Consider the following 21,725-nt stretch of genomic DNA (forward strand, 5'->3'; position numbering starts at 1 on the left):
TTCTCTGTGTAGCCTTGGCTGTCCTGGAACTCACTCTGTAGACCAGGCTGGCCTCAAACTCAGAAATCCGCCTGCCTCTGCCTCCCGAGTGCTGGGACCAAAGGTGTGCGCCACCACTGCCCGGCTTGTTTGTTGATATTTGTAAGGAATGACTGTAGATAAAAAGGTAAAAAGGAATGAGACATGGTACGGGTCTCATTTTAGGATGGAGAAAATGGCACTTGATATTTGTAGACAGGGCCTCACTGTGTAGCACTGGCTAGCTTTAAACTCAGTCTAGAGATCTGCCTGCTCTCCTGCTCAGCCTCTTGAGTACAGAAGTAAAGGTTTGTGCTTGTCCTTGAATCCATGGCTCTCTCCTTACTTCAGCCTCAGGGCTGGGATTATAGCTGTGATCTGCACTGTGTGGCTAGTATTTCTGTTAACCACTATTAGGGGTTCCAGTGTTCAATTAACTAGTTTTTTGTGACTATTAACAAAATATATGAGGCCAAGTTCAAAGGACCAGTTTATAACCAGGTTTCTAACTTGAGACAGCTGAGCCAGTGGTTGGCTGGCTCTATTATGGCACGCCAAAGCAGTGTCTATTCATCCTTTAGTGGTTTGGAAACAAGAAGAGGTTGAATTCTGGCCCCAACCTCGACCATTTCCCAGTAAACCTGCCAGTTGGTGCTAAGTCTTTACCACCTGGACTTCTAGGGGCATTTTAGATCTAAAGAGTAACACGCGTATTAGGCCGGTCCTTGCCAACTGGCTCCTTTGTTGATGGCTTGGAGATGTTTGTTATACTTAACAGAGGTGGCACTTCTGGCCCGGGCTGTGCTCAACATCTTGTGATTGCACTGGACAGCTCCCGCCCAGTGATATTAAGGTTGAGTTTCTTGCTGAGTGCCTGGTCTCCTCCTGCCTCAGCTTCTTGGGTGCTAGGATTACATGTGTGCCAGCACACCTGGCTTACAGGACTTTATGATGCAATGGAGCTGAAGTGACTTGGCAAGCCTGAGTTCTCAGTCACTCACTGCCTGCTTGGCAGGGTTGTGACTCTACACAGCAGCAGCCCAGGGCTTCAGCACTGGCAAGTCCTAAGAATGCCAAGTCTGTTTAGGACGCAGAGCCCAGATGTGGAGAGTGTAGCGGAAATGTCTATGAGGGGGATGTTTGGTATCTTTGTTGAGATACTGTCCAGGGTGCTGTGTGTCAGGGCATAGAAAGCTGGGAGTTGGTATGACTCCTGGCTCCATTCTCAGCTGGTTTTGTCCTGTTCTGCAGCTATTCTTTGAGGACAGTATTGATGATGCCAAGTATTGTGGGCGCCTCTATGGCCTGGGCACAGGAGTGGCCCAGAAGCAGAATGAGGATGTGGACTGTGCCCAGGAGAAGATGAGCATCTTGGCCATGATCAACAGCATGCAGCAGTGATAGTGCGTGCACATGCCGCCTGGGCCGTCTGCCCAGCATGCAGCAGTGACAGTGCGTGCACATGCCGTCTGCCCAGCCACTGACCTGCATCTGCTCCAGGCAGAGACTTCGGGTTTTTGTTTAAAGATGCCTTTATTTTAGATCCAGGAGGGGGTTTGCTCTGAATTTGTAAACAAGTCTTCCTTGTCCTCATGCCCACACCCCTCTGCTGCCTCCTGCCACCAGCATCCATGGCTCCATGGACACTTTTTTAAATCTCCACGATGTCTGAAACAAACCAGTAAAATGTCTATGACTCTTACATGTTGTCATTCTTCTTCTTTTGGCTTTGCTGCTCTGATGAAGTTGCTCAGACGAGCTGAGGCTGCCAGAGAATAAGGTGTATGTTCTTGGGAAGCAGGTCTGTGCCAGCGGGCTGTTTTGCCTTGTTTGTGCTTCTTCAGGACAGAGCAGTCCTGATGATACAGTAATTGATGGCCCGTGCTGAAATCTGGAGAGTTTTGTCTCCTTCCCTGTTGTTAGGCTGTCCCGAGCCTCCCTTGTTCACCTTGGTTTTCAGATGAACTGCCACAGACTAGATCATGCTCTAAGTCCATCGTGTTCTCAGCAGAGTGATCTGTCAGCTGTGCTCTCTTAGCCGCCATTTCCCATCTGTATTTAACGAGCCTGAGCTGTCAAGAGGTGGTAGAGCTGAGCTCTGGAGGTGGAGTCTTGGGGAAGACCCAGGAGTGACTGTGAGCAGGACAGTAAAGGATTCTCCTCAGAACCCATCATCATCCACCCTACAGCTGGGCGGGCTTGGAAGCCTGTTGACTGTGCTTAAAGTTAGGCATTTAGGAAGCACACTGCTTTTTAAATGACTACAGAAAGAAAAAAAACTTCTTTGGAAGGCAGAGACAGATGGCAGCAGCTCACTTAGGCAGGAATGGTCTTACCTTTTAAAAGCTTGTGGGAAACTGAATTTGAAATGACAAAATGTCAAGTATTAAAGCTGGTATTTAAGATGCTTGTAAATATTATTTATGTTTTTAATTTTGTAAAATAAAGATCGCTTTTTAACCATTGGCATGAGGTGTGGTCTTTGCTAGCTAGAATCTGACTGGCAGGATTGGCTCACCTAAGAGCCCCGAGGTATTGAGGGAGCACACATGCAATTCACAGCTATTCACTTCACACCCTGCTGGCTGTTGGGCCTTACTAGGACAGTAGAGCAGCTCTAATCGTATTCCCCCTGGCTACTCACATATAGTCCGTTATAGTCAGTGGGATTCTGCAGGAAACACTGGACTTAAGACTTCCTGATTTAGCTTTCCCCCTAGCCTTTTCTGTTGGCACAAAAATGTAAGTCAAGTTGTAGGGCCCTTCTAGAGTTTTAGTCAGGGTCTTGTTCCCTAGGCCAGCCCTGACCTCCAAGTCATCCTCCTGTGTCGGCTTCTACCACTACACTCAACAAATCTAGAATTCTGGCTGGCAGCAGAGTGGTTCTCAGTAAAGGTGCCTTGGTGTGCTGCTGGGTCTTACACAGGGACTCAAACCTTGGATTAAAAAACAGCTTTTCTCAGAGGGCAGACCAACCTGTCTTCTCAAGTGCTCAGTTGAAGAGAGGGGCCATGTATTACATAGAGTGAGGTGCTTGAGGAAGGGCACAGGTCTGTGAGAACTGGCAAGTATTGTCACTTGAGCACACAGCCATGCAAGGGGTAGGTGTCTTTTGAGAAACTGCTAGGGGAGAGTGAAGAGAACAGCTTTCATGAGCAGCCAGCCTGTGTCCTTCTGACTTTGGATACATTTTTGAAAGGCTGGGTATCATCCTTAAGCCTCTTAGCCAATGCTGGCATGTGTGAGCCCCATGTTTCCAAATTTCCAACAAGTCCCTTAGTTTCCTAGTTTTTTTCAGCCAATGAACTTCCGTTAACTACACTCTAGTAGGTGCTGGAGTGAACACAGAGATGCCTATCCAGACAGTAAATGGTTTTACACAAATATAATCTGAATATATAAACTCACTGAGTTTAAGGTCTAGGGATTGGGAGTGTTTTTTTTTTTTTTTTGGTGGAAAAAAAAAAAAATTCAGCTGAGGTTAAGGGATGAGTAAGTCAAGGTGGCAGCAGCGGGGCCAGAAAGACATGGGATAAGGTGCTGACAGGAGGCCAGGAGGGAAGAAATGCAGCCACTGTCACTGTCGGAGGGAGGAGTAGGGAGCTGCTGAGAACGGATTCAGAGCATGAGGCAGCCAGTAAGAGGTGGACAGTGCTGCAAGGTGGTGGCCACCAGGAATCCTAGGACTAGGACGAGGCAGCAGGTAGGGGAGGGGGTGGTGTAGGTAACTGGAATGGAGGTCTAGACCAAATTGCCTTAGAAAGGGATAATTACACCCCCCCCCCCCCCACACACACACAAAGGAGTAACACATTCTTTTTTTGGAGTAACACATTTTCTGCTAGAACTTTGAGTAAATGCCTTTGCTTTTCAGGGTCTTTGTGGTTCTTATGGATATAGAAATGATAATATTCAAGTACTAAAGTTGATATACATTATTGAAAAGAGCAGATAAGAGGAAAACAGTTCCCATTTTAATTTTCCTATTGGGTAGTTTTACTTTAGGTTTCTTGTGGGGCTAAAACCACCCAGGTCCTGTGAAGTACAGCCAGTGCTCTTAACCCAAGCCATCTCTCTAGTCTCTTAGATTATCGACTATTTTGAGACAAGATCTCCCTTCCCGGACCAGGCTGGACTTGAATTTGAATCCCTCCTGCCTCTGGTCTTCCTCAGAAGTAAGAGGCACAGTGTGCAGGATTACTCCGACGGGTAGCTTCAGCAGACCACAAAGCTGAGTGTGTAGTTTACCAACTGCTCTTTATTTAAGTGGAGGGAACCAACGTTTCCCATCTCTATAGATGAAGCTACTTGGAATAATCCAGTCTTCCATATAGTTATGCCCACTCACATCTCTGTCAAGACTCTTGCCTTTCAGACCAATGCATCTTCCTTGAGTTCACATGTAAGGGTTGAGACAGTCTTGTGACCCTGCTGGCTTTTCCCTCCACTACAGGAAGCCACTTGGGAGGCAGCAGGCAGGCTCTAGTGTGAGTGGATTCAAGTTTCACCCTCATCTGGACAGTATTTTCTTTTGGGGGCTTAGCATTTTTTTAGACTCCAAAGCTAGATATACACAAATATCTCAAGATGTGTGTCCCAAGGATTTCCAGTTGGGAAAATCTCTTGCTGCCCAAAGATGAAGCCTTTACAATGGACCTCAGGGAGAGAGGAGGAAGGCATGCTCTTCCCACCCGGCCTGAGCACATCTGCTTCTGTTCTAGAAACCAGTGACAATGGAGGCACAGGTCTCGGACCTTCCTTGCTGGGTGGTAACTCTGGCAGCCAGTCCAGGACTGGTGAATAGATAGTATTGGGGCTGCAGGGTGTAAGGTAGGAGCCTACTGTCCTGGGAGGCACACACAAAAGGAACATGCACTCTCTCCAGGCCGTGTTAAGTCAATTCTCAAAAAAAGGGTTCTATTACCCCAAAAGATTACGAACCACTAAGAGTGATTTTTTTCCTGAGCTGTCTGACCACCGCCAGTCACACAACCTGGAGGACAACAACCTGCCTTATTAGCTCTGTTCTGGGAAAGCTTTTGCTACTTGTCCATGTAACCACCTCCATAAAAAATAACCTAATGTTCCAAGGCTAATTACTTTAGTTTTTGAGGTGGGCAGGCCTAGCTAACAATATAATTAAGAACCCCAAACTCCAACAGTGATAGGTATGTGTCGAGTGTACCTCCCACAGAATGAGACATTTCTGAGGGTGAGGATTTATATAAAGGCAGCGGCATCTGGGGTGGACAATACAAAGGTTTCTCTTTGGGGAAACCGTATAAGGCTTGAGACAGTCTTGGCAGGGTTAGTTCTTAGTGACCCTGCTGGCTTTTCCCTCCACTACAGGAAGTCACTTAAGAGGCATGAGGCAGGCTCCATTGTGAATGGATTCAAACTTCACCCTCATCTGTCAGTTGGATCACAGCATCCTTCCGTTGAAGGTCAGGGTGAAGGCCTGGTGAGCCACGACTGAGGTGAAGCTGTCATGGGTCGTGTGGCACAGCTTCATGGCCTCTGAAAGTTCATGTGTGTCGAATCTGGCAGTGTCTTCTGTAAGCTCTAGAGTGGCCATACTTTTGGAGGAGCGTCTGGGCCTGTTGCTGCATCTCAGGGTCCACAGCGCCAGGACACTGGGACCCAATGTGAAGCAAGACGAGACAGCATTCTAGCACATCTGGGAAGGGCCAGGCCTGTAAAAATGACAGGACAGACAAGCGTCTGTAGAGGCACACACTGACAATTCTATGGATATGGCTATGGGCGAAACTGGCTGTCTGGTGGCATATTCTCATGGGTGACAGTGCCCCAGACCAACACCCACACACCACTGCTCCCAGTACCATGCCACAGCCAAGTGCTGCCCCTCCCCGAGTGCTGCGCACAGGCACATCTAACATCCAAGTTGAATGTTTTCCCCTAAACCACACGTAGCTCTTGTTTGGTTCCCCGACTGAGCTGTAAGTCTGCTGTGTGGTTAGTATTGATTTTTCAATCATCTCAGGGAAGCAGAGACAAAGGTAACTGTCTCAGCAGAGATCCGCCTGCCCTGCCTCCTGAGTGCTGGGGTTAAGTGGGTACCAGCACATCCAGCTCTTGTGTCCTAAAATTTTAAACACATGCAGTGACAGTAGATGTAGACGACTTCTGGGTTTGTCGTGGAGTATCTCCAAATCCCCTTACCTTTACACTCTCTGGAAACTCCGCTATTCTCTTGTTTGCCTCTGTGAGCCTTCTGGTTAATTCAGGGAGAGACACTAGTGCATTTCTTTTTTCTCTGCTTTAAAAGTAACAATAAACTGAAGTCACATATAGTGGTCACCTCACATTTTACCTACCCCAGATGTTTCAATTAAAAAAATCTTTTGGGGGCTGGAGAGATGGCTCAGTGATTAAGAGCACTGACTGTTCTTCCAGGCGACCTGGGTTCAAACCCCAGTACACACATGGCAGTTCACAACTGTCTTAACGCCAGAACCCGACACCCTCACAGACATTTGTGCAGGCAAGACACCAATGTATATAAAATAATAAAGTCTTGTTTACTGTACATCTATTTGTGCAGCCGTGGTTGTACTTGCACGCTACACCGTGTATAGTGGAGGTCAGAAGACAAGCCTTGGGAAATGGTTCTTTTTTTTTTTTTTTTTTTTTTTTTTTTTTTTTTTTTTTGAGACTCTTTAAGTCTTGAGAACTTTACTCCTTTATCAAGTAGCCAAGCTACTTTTTATCTTTTTTTTTTTTTTTTTTTTTCTTTTTTAGGTCTTTCGAGACAGGGTTTCTCTGTGTAGCCCTGGCTGTCCTGGAACTCACTTTGTAGACCAGGCTGTCCTCGAACTCAGAAATTCACCTGCCTCTGCCTCCTGAGTGCTGGGATTAAAGGCGTGTTCCACCACATCCGGTGGTTCACTCTTTTCATATGTAGGTCTAAGGTCATCAGGCTTGGTGGCAAGTGCCTTTACCCACCAAGCAACTTGCCCTGTGCCCACTGTTTTCATTATAGTAAAATAATACTTAAAGCCATCTCAAGCATGCACCGTGCTGGGCTGCTGTCACTACCACTCAAGACTAGAGCTTTCTTGGGGGTGAGGGTTAAGGGGGTCAGTGTCTCAGTGTGTGACCCTGGCTGGCCTGGCACTTGATTTGTAAATCAGATTAGCCTCTGAGTTCTGGAACTAAAGGCCTTCACTACCACACCTGCTCAAGATCAGAGCTCTTGTGAGACTGGGATTCGCCCTTCCATGGTAATGTTGCCTCTGCTCTGTTTCCTGGCAGCCCACATTTCCTGTACCATGGACTCATCATTCTGCAGTTTACCTTATGGTATATACCATGATGCTTTTCCTTGTAAACACTAAGTAGTATTCCATTGAGTGAAACATACTGGGCTGCTTCCCCATTTCAATGCTATCACGCACAGTGCGCCAGATGCTTATACAAACAGTGGGATTTCAGTTATTTCATTTTCCCTGTATTTATTTAGATAGCATCTTACTGTGTAGCCCAGAGTGTTTTCAAACTTGAGGTCCCAAGAACCATGCCGGGCTGTCCTGTTTTAAGTCTTCTGACATATGAGTAGAAAGGTTGGATCTCCTATCAGCTCTCACTTTCTAATTCCCAATGAATTGCTCAGTGTTCTTCTCACCAAGGCCAAAGGTTCAAACTGTGCTGCACAGTTGTTGGCAGTAGCCAGAAACGAGAGCTACTTCACTGCAGTTTCTGTTTAGTAGGCTGACTTGGAACCGCACTATGCAGCCAAGGATGACCTTACACTCCTGATCCTCTTGCTACCTGGATCCAACCCCACCAGTGCTGGGATTACAGGCGCGCACCACCATGCCCAGTGTGACGCTGGTGATAGAATCTAGGGATTCCTGCATGCTGGGGGTCGACTCTCCTTATTCAGCCATATACCCAGTCTTTCACCGTGTCTTGCTTTGTATGTCCCAGCTGACGAGTGACAGTGACTGTCTTCCTGGGCTCACCGGTCATCTGTCTTATTCTTTTCCCATTCTCTGTACTTGAATCCAGCTACTGGTTATGCCTGAGCAATTTCAACTCATAAATACAAATATCAAGAGAATGCAACAAAATGGGATGAGATGCACACCCACGGAGATGTAGTTTGTCACTTTTCTATTTGAGACATAGAACATAGGGCTTTAGAAAAAAGACAGCCAGGAACGGGATCCTGTGAGCAAAAGGTAGGAGCCAACCTGAAGGCTTTTCAGCATTTGTTTGTAGCAGCAAACCTGGCTGGGCATGGTGGGTCACATCTCTATCTTGGCACTTGGGAGGCAAGAGAGAAAGAAGGGCCGCCCGCCATAGGGAAAGATCTTGTCTTACACATAAATAAAAAGCAAACGGGAACTGCCTACAGCTGCTTGGGATCTAGTTCAAACAGACTTATTTTCTAATTCCTTTGGAGACCCACATTTCCTAAGTGGCCACAGGTGACCTTGAACTACCCCTGAAGCTCCTGCCTCTAACTCTGGAGTGCTGAAATTACAGGCACAGGTTTTTCACGTTTGAAGACATGTTACCGGTATGTATGCACATGTCTCTGACTGGGTATGTGCACATAGTAGCAAGTGTCCAGGAGGACAGAAAAGGGTGCTGGGTCTTTTGGAGCTAATATCACAGGCAGTTGTGAGGCCCCCATGTGGGTGTTGGGAACTGAACTCAGGTCTTCTAAAAGAGCAGGTCCCCCCAGTTATAATCAGCAGACTGAAGTTAATCTAACCTCTGTAGGTTTACTGAACTTAGGGTGTTTCCTGGGTTTTAGCCTGGGGACTGTAATCTCAGTGATGTAGTAATCTGTAGAGCACTGAGAGCTGCGGAAGGGCTGGAATTAGCTGCCTGACCCAGGTCTGCTGCTTCCCAGAGGCCTACTCAATGGTACCACATGCTTAATGTGGACAACATGCAATCATGATCCCGGCCCTAAACTTACGTTGGGCTTGGAGGCTGAGAAGGAGCCCGCTCTGCTTCCTGGCTGGGTTCATCTCTGTTGGGACCATTTGTTGTGGCCTTGCAGAGCTGACTCTTTTGGTGCTGGCGGATCATTTCTGCCAGTGTCTCTTGGACTTCAGTTACAGTCCTCTGGGAGGTCTGCAGGCTGGCATGCCGTTCTGAGAAAAGCTCCTTGCAGGCACTCAGCAGACGCTCACTCTCTGCACTGAGCCTCAGGCCTGGAGGCTGCCCCGCGTCCTCAGCACCGGCACTGTCCTCTGGCTTGCTCGGTTTATCAGAGACCGCGCTCTCAGCCGACAACACCCAGATGCTTGACTCACGGCCAGGCCCGCAGAGCGACCACCAGACTTCATACAGTTGCCCATAAATACAAAAGGCCTGTAAGCTTTTGAAAGCTGCCATGGCAGGAGAGAGGTCACTCAGTTTGTCTCGTAGGTGGTCACAGCCTAGAAGAAAGGACCTTGGAATATGATATGTATTTTTTTCGGTGAGAAACCTGGCTCCTCACCCTTATATAATGTCACCCAAGAAAAAGGGACAGCGATGTGACTCTTGGGATTATGTCCTTTTGCCCAAAGCCAAAGGAACTAATCACTTCCTTTCTGCCTTGGGACAATGCCATCATTACCTTAGATGGCATCACTCATAGCACAACAGAAATTTATTGTTTTACAACTGATGGGGCTGGGGGTGAACCATACTGTGCTCTAAAAACTGAGATTAATTACAGGGTCTACTCACAAAGGTAAGGAATGCCTAGTCCCATGCACCCTCCCCAGTCTTGTGGTGGTGGTAGTGGGTTGAACAGGATCTCATGTAGCTCAGGCTGGACTTAAACTTACCACGTAGCCAAAGATTACCCTGAAGTGCTGATCTGTCTATCTCCCTTCCCCACCCCCACCATGCTGGGATGATAGGATGCATGCACCGTATGCCAGCTCTGTTTCTTTACGTCTCCAACTGAGCTTTAAGAGAGTGAGCAGAGCCAGGCAAAGAACCCAGTCAGTGCAAACACTTTGTAACCTCAGGAAACATGGAAATCCCTACACAGCTCAGAATTTGTAGTGATCCTGCTGCCACAGCATCATTGCCTTTTAAAGACATTGTCCAGTCCAATTTGAGGTGGTTATATTGTGCTATCTATAATGGGAGGACGTGTATGTGTGAGAGGGTTGTGCGTGTATGTGTGTGTGTGTGTTACTTACCACCTGGGAGAAAGGCAGAGTAGATTTCCTGCATGAGGGTGAAGTTCCCTGAGGTATAGCTCCGAACCACAGCCTGCAGCAGTGCAGGCACCGCCTCCTCCCAGGCAGCAGCCTGCTGGCTCAGCATTGCCAAGGTCAGGTCATGGCAGACATGAAGCAGCAGCTGGAAAGAGGCCAGATGTCATTCACCTGCTAATGCCCTCCTGTGGCAGAGACTTGACAAGTCTTGTCCCACAGGCTAGGAACTGCATTAGAAACCAATCACACATCTATCTCTTGGGACTGTCAGAATATTTCTGGCGCTTATGATAATGTGCACCAGAAGTCTCTCCTTCAGTCACGTGGCTGTTCAGTTTGGCTGTTTTGGACAAAACGTGCAAATATTTATATGTAGGTCTCTGAGTGGCCTTTTGATTTTATTTTTTGTGAACCACCCAGTCACTGGGTTGCCTGGACAGGAGGATGGATCTTTGTAGGAAACTGCCAAAGCTGTTTCTGTGTTGTATTCATTTGAGAAAGTCTCCTTACTTAAGAGTACAATGTCTTTTGATTTAAAAATTAAAAAGTCAACAAACTGACTTTCCACAAGATGAACACAGAGGTCTAATATGTCAGCCTGACATCTCTGCATGGGTATAGATGACTTTGGAGGCAGGCACTCTCTCTGGTGAGTGGGTGTGTCAGCCCGACATCTCTGCATGGTATAGATAACTTTGGAGGCAGGCACTCTCTCTGGGGAGTGGGTGTGTGGGGAAACAGTAGTTGAGGAGGAGAACAAGAAGACTTCAACTTTACTGAAGGTAGTGTTTTGTCAGCATGCATAACTAACTGTACATGATGTGTGTGCTTGATGCCCATGTAGGCCAGAAGAGAGTGTTAGATTCCCTGGAACTGGAATTATAGATGGTCGTTAACTGTGTATGGGTGCTGATAACCCAACTTGGATCTTCTGCAAGAGCAGAAGTGCTCTAAACCACTGAGCCATCACTCTAGCCCCAAACTTTCTTGTATTTTAAATAAATAGAGCTCCAAATGAATACACAGCTCAAGGCTTTCATCTGTGGGGTCTCCCCAAGGATTGCCGTGTCCTTTCTGAGATGCAAATTATTTTACTGATTTTTCTGAGAGATGAAGAGCATCTATCCTACATGGCTCCCGGTAAGGTTGGAGATATGGCGCACCTGTCTGAAGGGAGTGTTACTTGTTGCTGATGGGTACTCGACATCCTGCAGTTTCTGTAAGGCGGCCTGACACTGCTCCGGGGTGTCCACACTGAAGGCGCTGCACCACACACCAGTTACTCTCTGCACCAAGGTTCCCTCAGAACCTGTGGCCCACTGGTGGTAAATGGAAGAGGGGCCTCTGACCTCTGGAGGCTGTTTTTCCTCCAGGTGCCGGCAGAGAAGTTCAAGGAGGCAGAAGACCAGTCTCTGGCCCTGGGATACAGCAACAAAGAGGTGTGACACAGGAAAACATACGTGGCATGGCTTGTAAATCTTATAGTCTGCACATGATGGGTCCAAGACTTCTGGCAAGCCTGCTGAGTCATACAAAGGAGAAAATGCAGCAGCCCTGCAGGTGCCTTTCTAGTCCAGGAAACTGTCCCTAACACAGGATCCTTAATGACACCTACAATCTCTATCCTGGAAGCCACATCCAGGTCTAAACCCCTTTTCCTATACCATCAGGTTTTCTTAGCTGTAGACAAATGATGGTCTAGATTTGGTCATTGTATAGCTAATACTCCCAGTGGCAGCACTATCTTCCAATTCCAAAGGATGCTAACCACCTATCTGTATCTCCACTGGTCTAAGCACTCAGCCGGGTACTGTGTTTAGGTCTCATTCCTGTGCTAGGGAAAGAGGAGCTTAAATAGTCCATGTCAGAACTGGCCTCGTTGTTCACCAAAACCAACCCCAGAGAAGCTAAGGCAGTAAGATTTTGAGTTTGAGGCCACCCTGGGCTGTATAATACATTTATGGTAAGCCTGACCTATAGAATAGATGTCAGTTCTTACATGTCAGACAACTCAGTGGTGGCAGTGGGAGTCTGAACATGTCAGTGAAAACCTGCTGTTTGCACAATTCGTAGGGCTTGCTAATTCATTAAACTGCCATTATTATCTGAAGTGCTGGGAATGGAACCAGGGTTCTGCCTGTGCCAGGGAAATGTGATACCCCTGAGGTACATCTCAGCCCCAGTCATTTCTAGCCACACTGGAATAAAGCTTTTCAGAAACCAGACATGTCTGTTACTCACCATGATCTTCCAGTGAGAGGCCAACTACTCTCCCCATAGGAAGACAATACTAATGCAAAAATCCTAGGCACTGTCCAGGTGCTGGGCAGACAATTTGTACAAATTTGTAAGTAGTGGGAATCACTGTGAATATTGGGCTATCTCTTACCTCAAACATGGTAATGTGTAAGCTGTAGTATTTTGGTGGGATAGAATAGTCATTATGGCTTTCGGACATTTCTTGAACTGGAAGTTTGTCTACTGGGGACTTGTTTGGTCAGAGTAACCCAGGGCCCCTCCAATCCTCAGACCCCAGAGACTAACCTGCAGGCTTTCATGCAGTCCCAATGCTTCTTGTGCACCCACCCAGTTCTTCACCAGAAGCAGCTCTTGGGCACATCTAAGAGCCAGGGAAGCAGCCAGCTCATGCTCTCCTGCTATGGCAGCCAGCTCTGCAGCTGTTCTAAGCGAGGCTGCATCTCCCTTTCTGGCCAGAACTTTGGCTGCATCATAGGCGGAAGTGGCTCCTAAGTAGCTGTGGCAAGAATGAAACCCAGTCACCAGCCATAATTGCCTCCCCATGTCCCAGTGCCTCCAGTGTTTATGAGACTGCCCTCTGGTGGCTCTGTTCTGTCTGTCTCTGTGGGACCACGAATGCCACATGCTGTTGACTTGTGCACTGAAAAACTCTACAGGTGCAGACTGACTTGAACAGAGGACTCAGGCCACCATCTGCTCATCTGATCAATGGGAACAGGCATGAGCTCCAAGTCTGCCACTGAGCTCTCCTGAGTGCCTGTGGCAATGATGTAACCATGGCATGCAGTCAGGCTTTGAATCTTCCCTTCTTTTTACAGTTCCAGTCATGGTGCCCATGTCTACACCCAAGTCTTTCATTCTGTTGAGTTCCTGGCAGATACTTAGTTGGCCTTGACTTCTCTCTGCTTACCACTTGGCTGCGATCGCATAGTGGCCATCTCTCTCCAGGATGGACCCCCAGCTGAGGTATAGGTCCTTCAGAACAGGGTCCTCAGGGCGCAGCCGAGCCTTGGCAACTGCAATAGCTTCCCTGTAGAAAAACAGGCGTTAACAAATCCTCAGGGGCTCCTCCACAACTGTTCCAACACCAATACAAACAGTAAGTGCCTGGTGAGGCAGACAAATAATTAGACTCACAAACTCTCTCAATAGCCCTTAGCCCTCACCACCACAAAATGGCAAGAATGTTGTTGTTTTTCTGGCATTATTCTAAACCATGGCAGTCATCTCTGGGGAAACCTGTAAGAGTGCTTTTTACTTTTACTATCTGAGCATGTGCGGGGCATGTGAGTAGACATGCCTGTGTACACACATGGAGGTCACAGAGGATGGTGGGTACCCTCTTCTATTACTCTTCCCCCTTTTAAATTGTGTGCAGAGGCCATACAACCTGCAGGAGTTGGTTCTGTAGGGCTTTCCTCAGCATGGGGCCACAGGTTGCACAGCCAGAGCCCTTACCCACTGCACTTCCCCACTCCTTTAGACAGGCTGTTACTGAACCAGCGAGGCTGGACGTTCAGGGAGCCCGTGAGATCCTTTTATGCTCACCTGCGGACACTGGGAACCAAATGTCTCCTATTTGCAGAGTCAACATTCTTTTTTTTTTTTTTGGTTTTTCAAGACAGGGTTTCTCTGTATAGCCCTGGCTGTCCTGGAACTCACTTTGTAGACCAGGCTGGCCTCGAACTCAGAAATCCGCCTGCCTCTGCCTCCCAAGTACTGGGATTAAAGGCGTGCACCACTACGCCCGGCACCAGAGTCAACATTCTTACCAACCTTGCCCACCATTTCTCCAGCCTTAGTTAGCTGCTTTCTTCAATTCCAGCACTTGGGAGGCAGAGGCAGTCGGATTTCTGAGTTCGAGGCCAGCCTGGTTTTCAGAGTGAAATCTCGTCTCTAAAAACCAAAATCAAAACCAACCAACCAACAACAACAACAACAACCCCTACTTGGGTGCTAAGTACTTGGCATCGCACACCTTTAATCAATCCTGAGAAAGAGGAGGGAAATCTCTGAACTTCCTGGGGCTTTTATTTCTAAGCCCAATCCTTTAATCCAAAACCATGTAGCACAGGAAAAAGCTGTTGAGACAGAGGTGGCCAGAGCTCTGCTTGATATAAGACGGGCTTGACTCTAACTCATACCTTATAGTTCTCGTAACTGTTTCAAAATTGTTATGATTGTATTCATTTATATTTGAAAGAAAAGGAGACTTTTATGGACTTAGAAGGGGAATTGTAAAGAGACTATTTTGTGTATTATATGGATAAAATGAACTGTTAATTAAAAAGCCTATGGCTTAGGCAGGAATTAGAGGTGGGACATCCAGTAGAGAGAAAGGATTCAGGGAGATTAGATGGGAAGATGTGAGGAGATTGAAAAATAGTACCTCAGCACAGGTAACCAGCCATGTGGCAGAATGGAGGCTAGAATAAATGGGATATTTTAAGTTATATCTAGTCAGAGAAGAGCCTAGCTATATGGCCAAGGTACTTGTACACTGATTCACATACCTCCCCTCGATGGCAGACATGGTGACCGAGAGACCCAAGGGTCTCGGTGATGTATGCTGTCTAGAACGGTCTTTTTCAACCGTGACTGACCTTCATACAAGTGTTATACCTGCTACCCCAAAAACAGAACAAAAAAAGTAGAAGGATCCTTCATCTAAACTGAGAACTGCGCTGGCTGGTTTTTATCAATTCAACATCTCAACTGAGAGAATGCCAACATAAAACTGGCCTGAAGGCAAGTCTGTAGGGACTGTCTTGATAAATGATTGATATAGGAGAGTCTGGCCCACTGGGCTCATGCCATCCCTAGGTAGGTGCTCCTGGGCTATGTAAGAAGACAAACTGAAGAAGCCAAAAAGAACAAGGAAGGAAACAGTTCCTCTATGGCTACTGCCTCAGTTCCTACTCCAGGCTCCTGCCTTGAGTCCCTACCCTGACTTCCCTCAGCACTGAGACTTAGCCTTTCTTCCCCAAGTTGCTTTTGCTCACAGTGTTTATTACAGCAATAGAAATGCTAAGACAGTTATGTTGAATTTTTCATTAATAATAAAAAAAAAAGTTAGAGAGAGGACCAAAGAAATTGCTCAGCAGTCAGGAATACTTCCTGCTCTCCTGAGCAAGACCCAAGGTTGGTTCCCAGCATGCCAGGTAGCTCGCTCATAACCTCTTGTAACTTCAGCTCTAGGGACACCCACTGCCTGTGGCCTCTGTGGGCACCTTTGGTCATGTGCACACACCCTTTACATACTCATTAAGAAAATCTTTAAGGGAGCTCTTCTCGTGAGTCATCAGACCCCAACCAGTTTTATGCTGTCTTCTCTGTCCTCATTACTTCATTCACAACTTAGATCCCAGCATGTTGGATGCTGCTTGAGGCCCAAAAGGCACAGACCTGTAGAGATGGTTTGACTTGAGAAGTTCCACAGCTTCGTACACTTTGTGGATGGATAGCAGATAAGAGGCAGCCTTGACGTACTGGTCCTGGAAACATAGCTGCTTGGCAAAAGCTTCCACAGCCCACAGCCAAACACTGTAGCCAGCTAAAAAATAAAAGAAAGAAATCAAGGGGGTGGGGCTTGTAGAAAAGGAGGTAAACGGGCTGGTGAGATGGCTCAGTGGGTAAGAGCACCCGACTGCTCTTCCGAAGGTCTGGAGTTCAAATCCCAGCAATCACATGGTGGCTCATAACCATCTGTAACAAGATCTGACGGGTTCTTCTGGAGTGTCTGAAGACAGCAACAGTGTACTTACATAAAATAAATAAATAAATCTTTAAAAAAAAAAAAAAAAGGAGGTAAACTTGAGTTAAAAATGCCTTGTTTCAGTCACTCCAGTAGTCAGAACAATCAGGAATGACTTCAAATGCACTCCGAAGCACTTTTGTTCCACCTCCGTCCCCATACCCATATGCTGAAACAGGAATTGTTTCTTTGACTCTGTCATATAAGAGGTTCAGGGAAGGCATCTGGGTGGGAGTAGACAATCACAATGAGACAGGGTGGTCACGCACACCTTCTGCTGAGGGAGCTGTCCAGAGAGAGCTGGCTGGGTTCCTAAGACCACTATACATTGGTTAAGTGTGGTCCACTTAACTGTTCATCACAGCATCAACAGCCTCAACCCACAGCTATAAGTGATGCATACACAATCATAGTGCCCCTACTCTAAGGCATTTAGTCACAAGAAGACAGATTTTAAGCACACACACACACACACACACACACACACACACACACACACACACACACACTCTAAAACTCTCTCTCTTCTACCTCTTCCCCTGCTTCCTCTTGTATCTCTTCTACCTACTTCAGCTTTTGCTGCCTTGGTGACAGGACACTTTCTGCTGCCACCTCTCACCAGCTGTTTGTTCTTTTGAGACAGGGTTTCATTACATACCTCCAGCTGGCCTGGAGCTTACAGGAAGCCACTGGGATTAGTGTGCAAAACCTTGTACAGCTGATACCCAGTTTTTTTTTTTTTTTACTACATCTCCAATGGGGATGCCAGTATTTGTAATGAAGGAATGATGGTCTTATTTTAAGGGAATTAGGGGAATTTTTTTTTTTCCTTGCTTCCTTGAGCTGGGCCATAATTCTTCATTTTCTAATCACAGTGTACTTCATCTGCCTTCATCGTTTCACCAAACTTAGATTTCTCTTTGCCGACTTTGTCTTTCACTCCTCACTGCACTTCTAAGAAAACTGCAAAACCAACACGGATATCCAGCGTTTTCTTAAAAAGACATAAACAGACAGGCTGCCCTTTGGTTTCATGGGGTCTCCTTTAGCCATCTTGACCGAATGGTTCATAGACCATAGCACTGATCAGTGCTCTCAGGCTCACGTGAGCTGTCTCTGTGAACGCCATCTTTATTCTTGTCTTCTACTCTGGAGCTCACTCATGGTCAGTGTACAAGGCTGACCCAGTCTTTGGTCACCTGTAAGGGTTTCTACTCTTGTCTACACCACTTGACAGGTTCCTTACTTATGGACATGTAAGACCTTACAGTCTTTTGTTATGTCAATAAGTGTGAGCTGAGTATAGTTTATTTTCTATCATTTAAAACTGCTGGGCCAGATGGGTGTGGTGGCACACGCCTTTAATCCCAGCACTCAGGAGGCAGAGGCAGGTGGATTTTTGAGTTCGAGGCCAGCCTGGTCTACAAAGTGAGTTCCAGGACAGCCAGAGCTATACAGAGAAACCCTGTTTTGAAAAACCAAAAAAACAAAACAAAACAAAACAAAACAAAAAAAACAAAAAAAAAGCCCAAAAAACAAAAAAAAACCTGCTGGGCTAAAGGTTTTAAACATTTGCAAATTTGTCATATATGGACCAGTTGTCCATCAATATGTAGTTTCTCCATCAATGGCTTATGGGCTAGAGGCATCTCCAGAAGCTAGGGACTGGTGGATATTAATTAAAAAACAGCAGTGTTCCTGAATAGACTGACTACCACTGATGTGTGGAGTCAACTAATTCCCATGAGCTGTTAGAAAAAGAGGAAGGCTTGGCTCACCCACAAGGCCAGCCTGTCCCAATTCTGGTCTCAGATGCTTGTCTTAACAAACAATCTCTCTGAACACTGTGATGCAGCTGACCAGGAGGCCCTGGCCACCGCTGAGCAATGCAGGCTCCGGCACCCTCGCCTCTAGAACTATAAGCAAAATGAAGCTCCTATTTTATAGAACACTGATAGCTCTTCTGTCTAGACTGTACACAATGGACACGTGTCCTGAGCCTATGCCACTACTGCGGGGCCAGCTTCTGTAGAACCATTCATTTGTGCGGGACTAAGCTTAAGGCAAGGGCTGCCAAGTCATCTTTTCTGGTTTTGGCCCTGAATTGGTGATTCCTCTGCCCCAGCCTTGAAGCTGCTGGCACTGCAGCTGTGTGCCACCACATCACCACCCAAGGGTTGAGGTATCTTTAATGGGGACATCCTAGAGGGGACACACTTTTGAAGAAGCACATACCCACTGGTGCCACGGCCACGAGGCTGTCTGTCAGCTCGCCTCTCTCTGCCGCAGCCTGGAGAACACCTTTGAGATCTCCCTTCCAGAGCATGAGCTGGTGAAAAAGCTCGGGGTGGCCGCTTTCCAAGTGACCTTTCCCTGTTTAGAAGAGACAAGATGTGAAAGCTATGTTGACCTTTATAAACAAGTCACACTGGCAGAGAAGTATCCAGTCACTTCGTGATGAGGATGCTACCGCCAGAATGACTTTTCCGATCCCAGCTCCGCGTGCTCTGAGGACTGCACTCTCACCCGCTGAGCCACTCCCCGCTCCCTGGCTTTTCTTCTTCTCCCCCCAGACAGGGTTTCTCTGTGTAGCCCTGGAATTTATATGTAGACTAGGATGGCTCTGAACTCACAGAGATCCACCTGCCTCTGCCTTTCAATTGCTGGAATTAAAATTCTGTGCTACCATCACCTGGCTTTTCTTTTTTTCAGGCAAAATCTCCTCAGCTCAGGCTGCCCTAGAACTCAAGGGATGGTCACAGATGATGGCCTCAATCTTGCCATGCTCCTGCTTAGCCTCCAGCGTTCTGGGATTCCAGGAATGAACCAACACATCCGAATGGGATGACCACATAAAGACATATGGGTGCAGTCAAGACGGCAACATGTTTGTAAACAGATCCAACTGAATGGCATGGCAATGTATACACTGGCAGCCACAGAGCCATGTGTCAAAATTAGGGAGAGCGAGGATAGACGAGGCTAAGAAGACTGAGCAGCTCTCACCTTCTGCTTCCATCATCCTGTACAGAGTAGCCCTGTCTGTGAAAAGGCCCAAGTGGAATCGTTCCTCAAGGTCGGCAGACACATCTTCATTGAGTTCTGCTAATTTAAAACGAAAAAAGTCAACACAGGAAGTGCTAACATGGCTAACTTCTTGATACATACCTCAACATCTGATTCACCTCACTCATTACTATACCCAAGAGACCTGCTTGTTACACAAAGTCTGAAGCCTTTAAAACTCAGCTCGGGTAAAATCCAATGAGACAATACCGTTTTGTAGTTTGGGCTAACAAAGGTTTGAGAGAAAAATACTAAAATAGGACTGCAAATTCAATATGTTTTAAAAATACTGTTTTAAGAAGTAAATCCAAATTAAACAGAGTGTCGCAAGATTTCCCTAGAAGCCAGGCAAGCTATTGCACACCTTTAGTCCCAGTGCTAAGCAGACAGAAACAGGAGGGTTCCTGCCTGAGACCTATCACAAAAGGATTCAATGCTCACTCTCTACCCTTTAGAACAGCCACTCATGTCTGTGTGTGACTCAGTGGTGGAGGACTTCCTAGCATGTGAAGGTTCTGGGCTCTCCTCAGAGCATCTACTCTGAGAATATTTAAAAAAAACAAAAAACAAACAAACACCCCCCCCTCCCAATTTCCAATTAAGTTCAACTACTGTTAACTAAGGACGCTCTAAGCTGCCTCAAAACTCAAAACCCAGGCCATACCTATAAAACCATGGGAGAAAACAGCAGCAGGCTGTGAAGGGGCACAGGACTCACTCTCTTTGGATTCTCTGACTTGTGTTCTATTGTGCTCTTCTTTTCAACAGAATTCAAAACAAAAACCCTACATGGTAGCCAGGCGTGGTGGCGCACGCCTTTACTCCCAGCACTTGGGAGGCAGAGGCAGGCGGATTTCTGAGTTCGAGGCCAGCCTGGTCTACAAAGTGAGTTCCAGGACAGCCAGGGCTACACAGAGGAACCCTGTCTTGAAAAATCAAAAAAAGAAAGAAAAGAAAAGAAAAAAGAAAAGTAAAATCGTGATGAGATACTTGAAAGTGACTGCCACATTACGGGGCACTTCTGGGGAGAAAACACCTTTTCTTTTTCTAAACTTAAGACACTGGTAAGGAAGAGAGGAAAACAGATTTTCGCCGAGATATGTAGATGCCTAGCTAAATGTGGCACAAAGGTATTTGGATATTGGACCAGACATGGCAGCAGTGTAGGGGAGGCCAAGGACAGGGTAAGCAGGGCGAAAAGCACAGGCAAGTGGCCATCGTAGACATCTGCCGCTTTCTGATCACATGGCACCACTATCAACTGAGCAAGCACAAGGGGCAGGCTTGGTACCTTTGGCATGTGTTGCAGTTGCTAGTACCAAACAGTCTCGATGGAGCTCCTCTTTGGACCTGTGGTCTAAGCTGGTGCTCAGAGGGAGCATGGAGCGAGCCTTCCTCTTCTTGAGCAAGGCTTCTGAAATGCACCAACAGCACACTATCAGAACAACAGGTCAGAGACAGAACCGAAGGACCACAGATGTGGGCAGTGAGGGTGCAGCCTGAGGAGGGAGCAAGCTTCACTCCCAGACAGCTTTTACACCACACTGGCTGGTATGTGTTCATAAAACATGCCAAATACCTTCACTAACATTAACAAGTGCTCTCAACAACTGTAGGACATTTCAAGTGCTCAGAAATGTGAGAAAAAACAAAAAATGAAATGATGCCCAACAACATGATCAGAGCCAGAATCAGAACAGCGCACACTTACGCAAAGGCTCTCCTGAGCACAGGTCTGAGGAATGCTCAGTAAAATGTGCTCACAGAAGATACTGACCTGGCTTTTCTTTAGGTGGCTCCTTTTTCAGTGAGGTGGCTTTGCTACTAACAGTGACTTTTGACTTTTCAAAGCCCGAGGAAATGGTAGTGCAGGAAATGGGTTCTCCACAAACTACATCAAGAGAGAAAAACCAAAAGGTTTGAGACAAGAAAGGCAGCTGACAGGGAGACCCACAGCTGTAACCTAGGCATTCCAGCCAACTATTGTTACAGAGTGAGACTGTTTCAAAATACACTGTGGAGCCTAGCTCTTGTTTCAAGAGCATTACCAGGCTCAGTAATCTAGTTCCAGCAGCGGTGCCTCACCTGCTTCACAGATTGATTGCGATTCAGGAAGGTCAAAATCTATCACCACCCACCAATGTTGATTTGGAAACTGCTCACATGAACAAGCTACCTGTCAGATAACTTATGTTTTACAGCACAAACAGGAAAAGGTTCTCCTAATAGAAAAGAGCAAGTACATGTGACAGTCACAATCCTAAGCACACAGACTGTTCTGACCTATGGAGGCAAAGGATATTGTTTAATCCTTATATGATACAACGGCATCAAAAATTATTTTATTTATTTATTTATTTATTTATTAATTATATGTAAGTATACTGTAGCTGTCTTCAGACACTCCAGAAGAGGGCGTCAGATCTTGTTAT

The 21,725-nt window shown here is 46.7% G+C and overlaps 2 protein-coding genes across 7 annotated transcripts in view; one reads left to right on the forward strand and one right to left on the reverse strand.

Annotated features, from left to right (window-relative positions):
- The window catches only part of Cnot8 (CCR4-NOT transcription complex subunit 8), a 17,180-nt gene extending 14,715 nt beyond the window's left edge, over positions 1-2,465 (forward strand). For all 3 annotated transcript variants that reach the window (XM_029545727.1, XM_029545726.1, XM_029545728.1), the window contains one exon: positions 1,270-2,465. In XM_029545727.1, coding sequence (XP_029401587.1) covers positions 1,270-1,419 — 150 coding nt within the window. In that variant the 3' untranslated portion in view covers positions 1,420-2,465. The remainder of the gene's footprint in view (positions 1-1,269) is intronic.
- Positions 2,466-3,970: 1,505 nt separating this feature from the next.
- Gemin5 (gem nuclear organelle associated protein 5) overlaps positions 3,971-21,725 on the reverse strand; it is a 46,272-nt gene continuing 28,517 nt past the window's right edge. The window contains exons 17-28 of one of the 4 annotated variants that reach the window (XM_021213874.1): positions 21,071-21,184; positions 20,585-20,707; positions 19,234-19,332; positions 18,463-18,600; positions 15,879-16,026; positions 13,384-13,503; positions 12,759-12,969; positions 11,378-11,632; positions 10,197-10,359; positions 8,972-9,437; positions 6,202-6,295; positions 3,971-5,711 (exon numbers count right to left, since the gene is read on the reverse strand). In XM_021213874.1, coding sequence (XP_021069533.1) covers positions 5,544-5,711; positions 6,202-6,295; positions 8,972-9,437; positions 10,197-10,359; positions 11,378-11,632; positions 12,759-12,969; positions 13,384-13,503; positions 15,879-16,026; positions 18,463-18,600; positions 19,234-19,332; positions 20,585-20,707; positions 21,071-21,184 — 2,099 coding nt within the window. In that variant the 3' untranslated portion in view covers positions 3,971-5,543. Of the gene's footprint in view, positions 5,712-6,201; positions 6,299-8,971; positions 9,438-10,196; positions 10,360-11,377; positions 11,633-12,758; positions 12,970-13,383; positions 13,504-15,878; positions 16,027-18,462; positions 18,601-19,233; positions 19,333-20,584; positions 20,708-21,070; positions 21,185-21,725 lie in introns of all 4 variants that reach the window. The other 3 variants (XM_021213873.1, XM_021213877.2, XM_021213875.2) reach the window with 3 other exon arrangements.

Source organism: Mus pahari, chromosome 14 (assembly GCF_900095145.1).
Source record: "Mus pahari chromosome 14, PAHARI_EIJ_v1.1, whole genome shotgun sequence".
Classification (NCBI taxonomy): domain Eukaryota; kingdom Metazoa; phylum Chordata; class Mammalia; order Rodentia; family Muridae; genus Mus; species Mus pahari.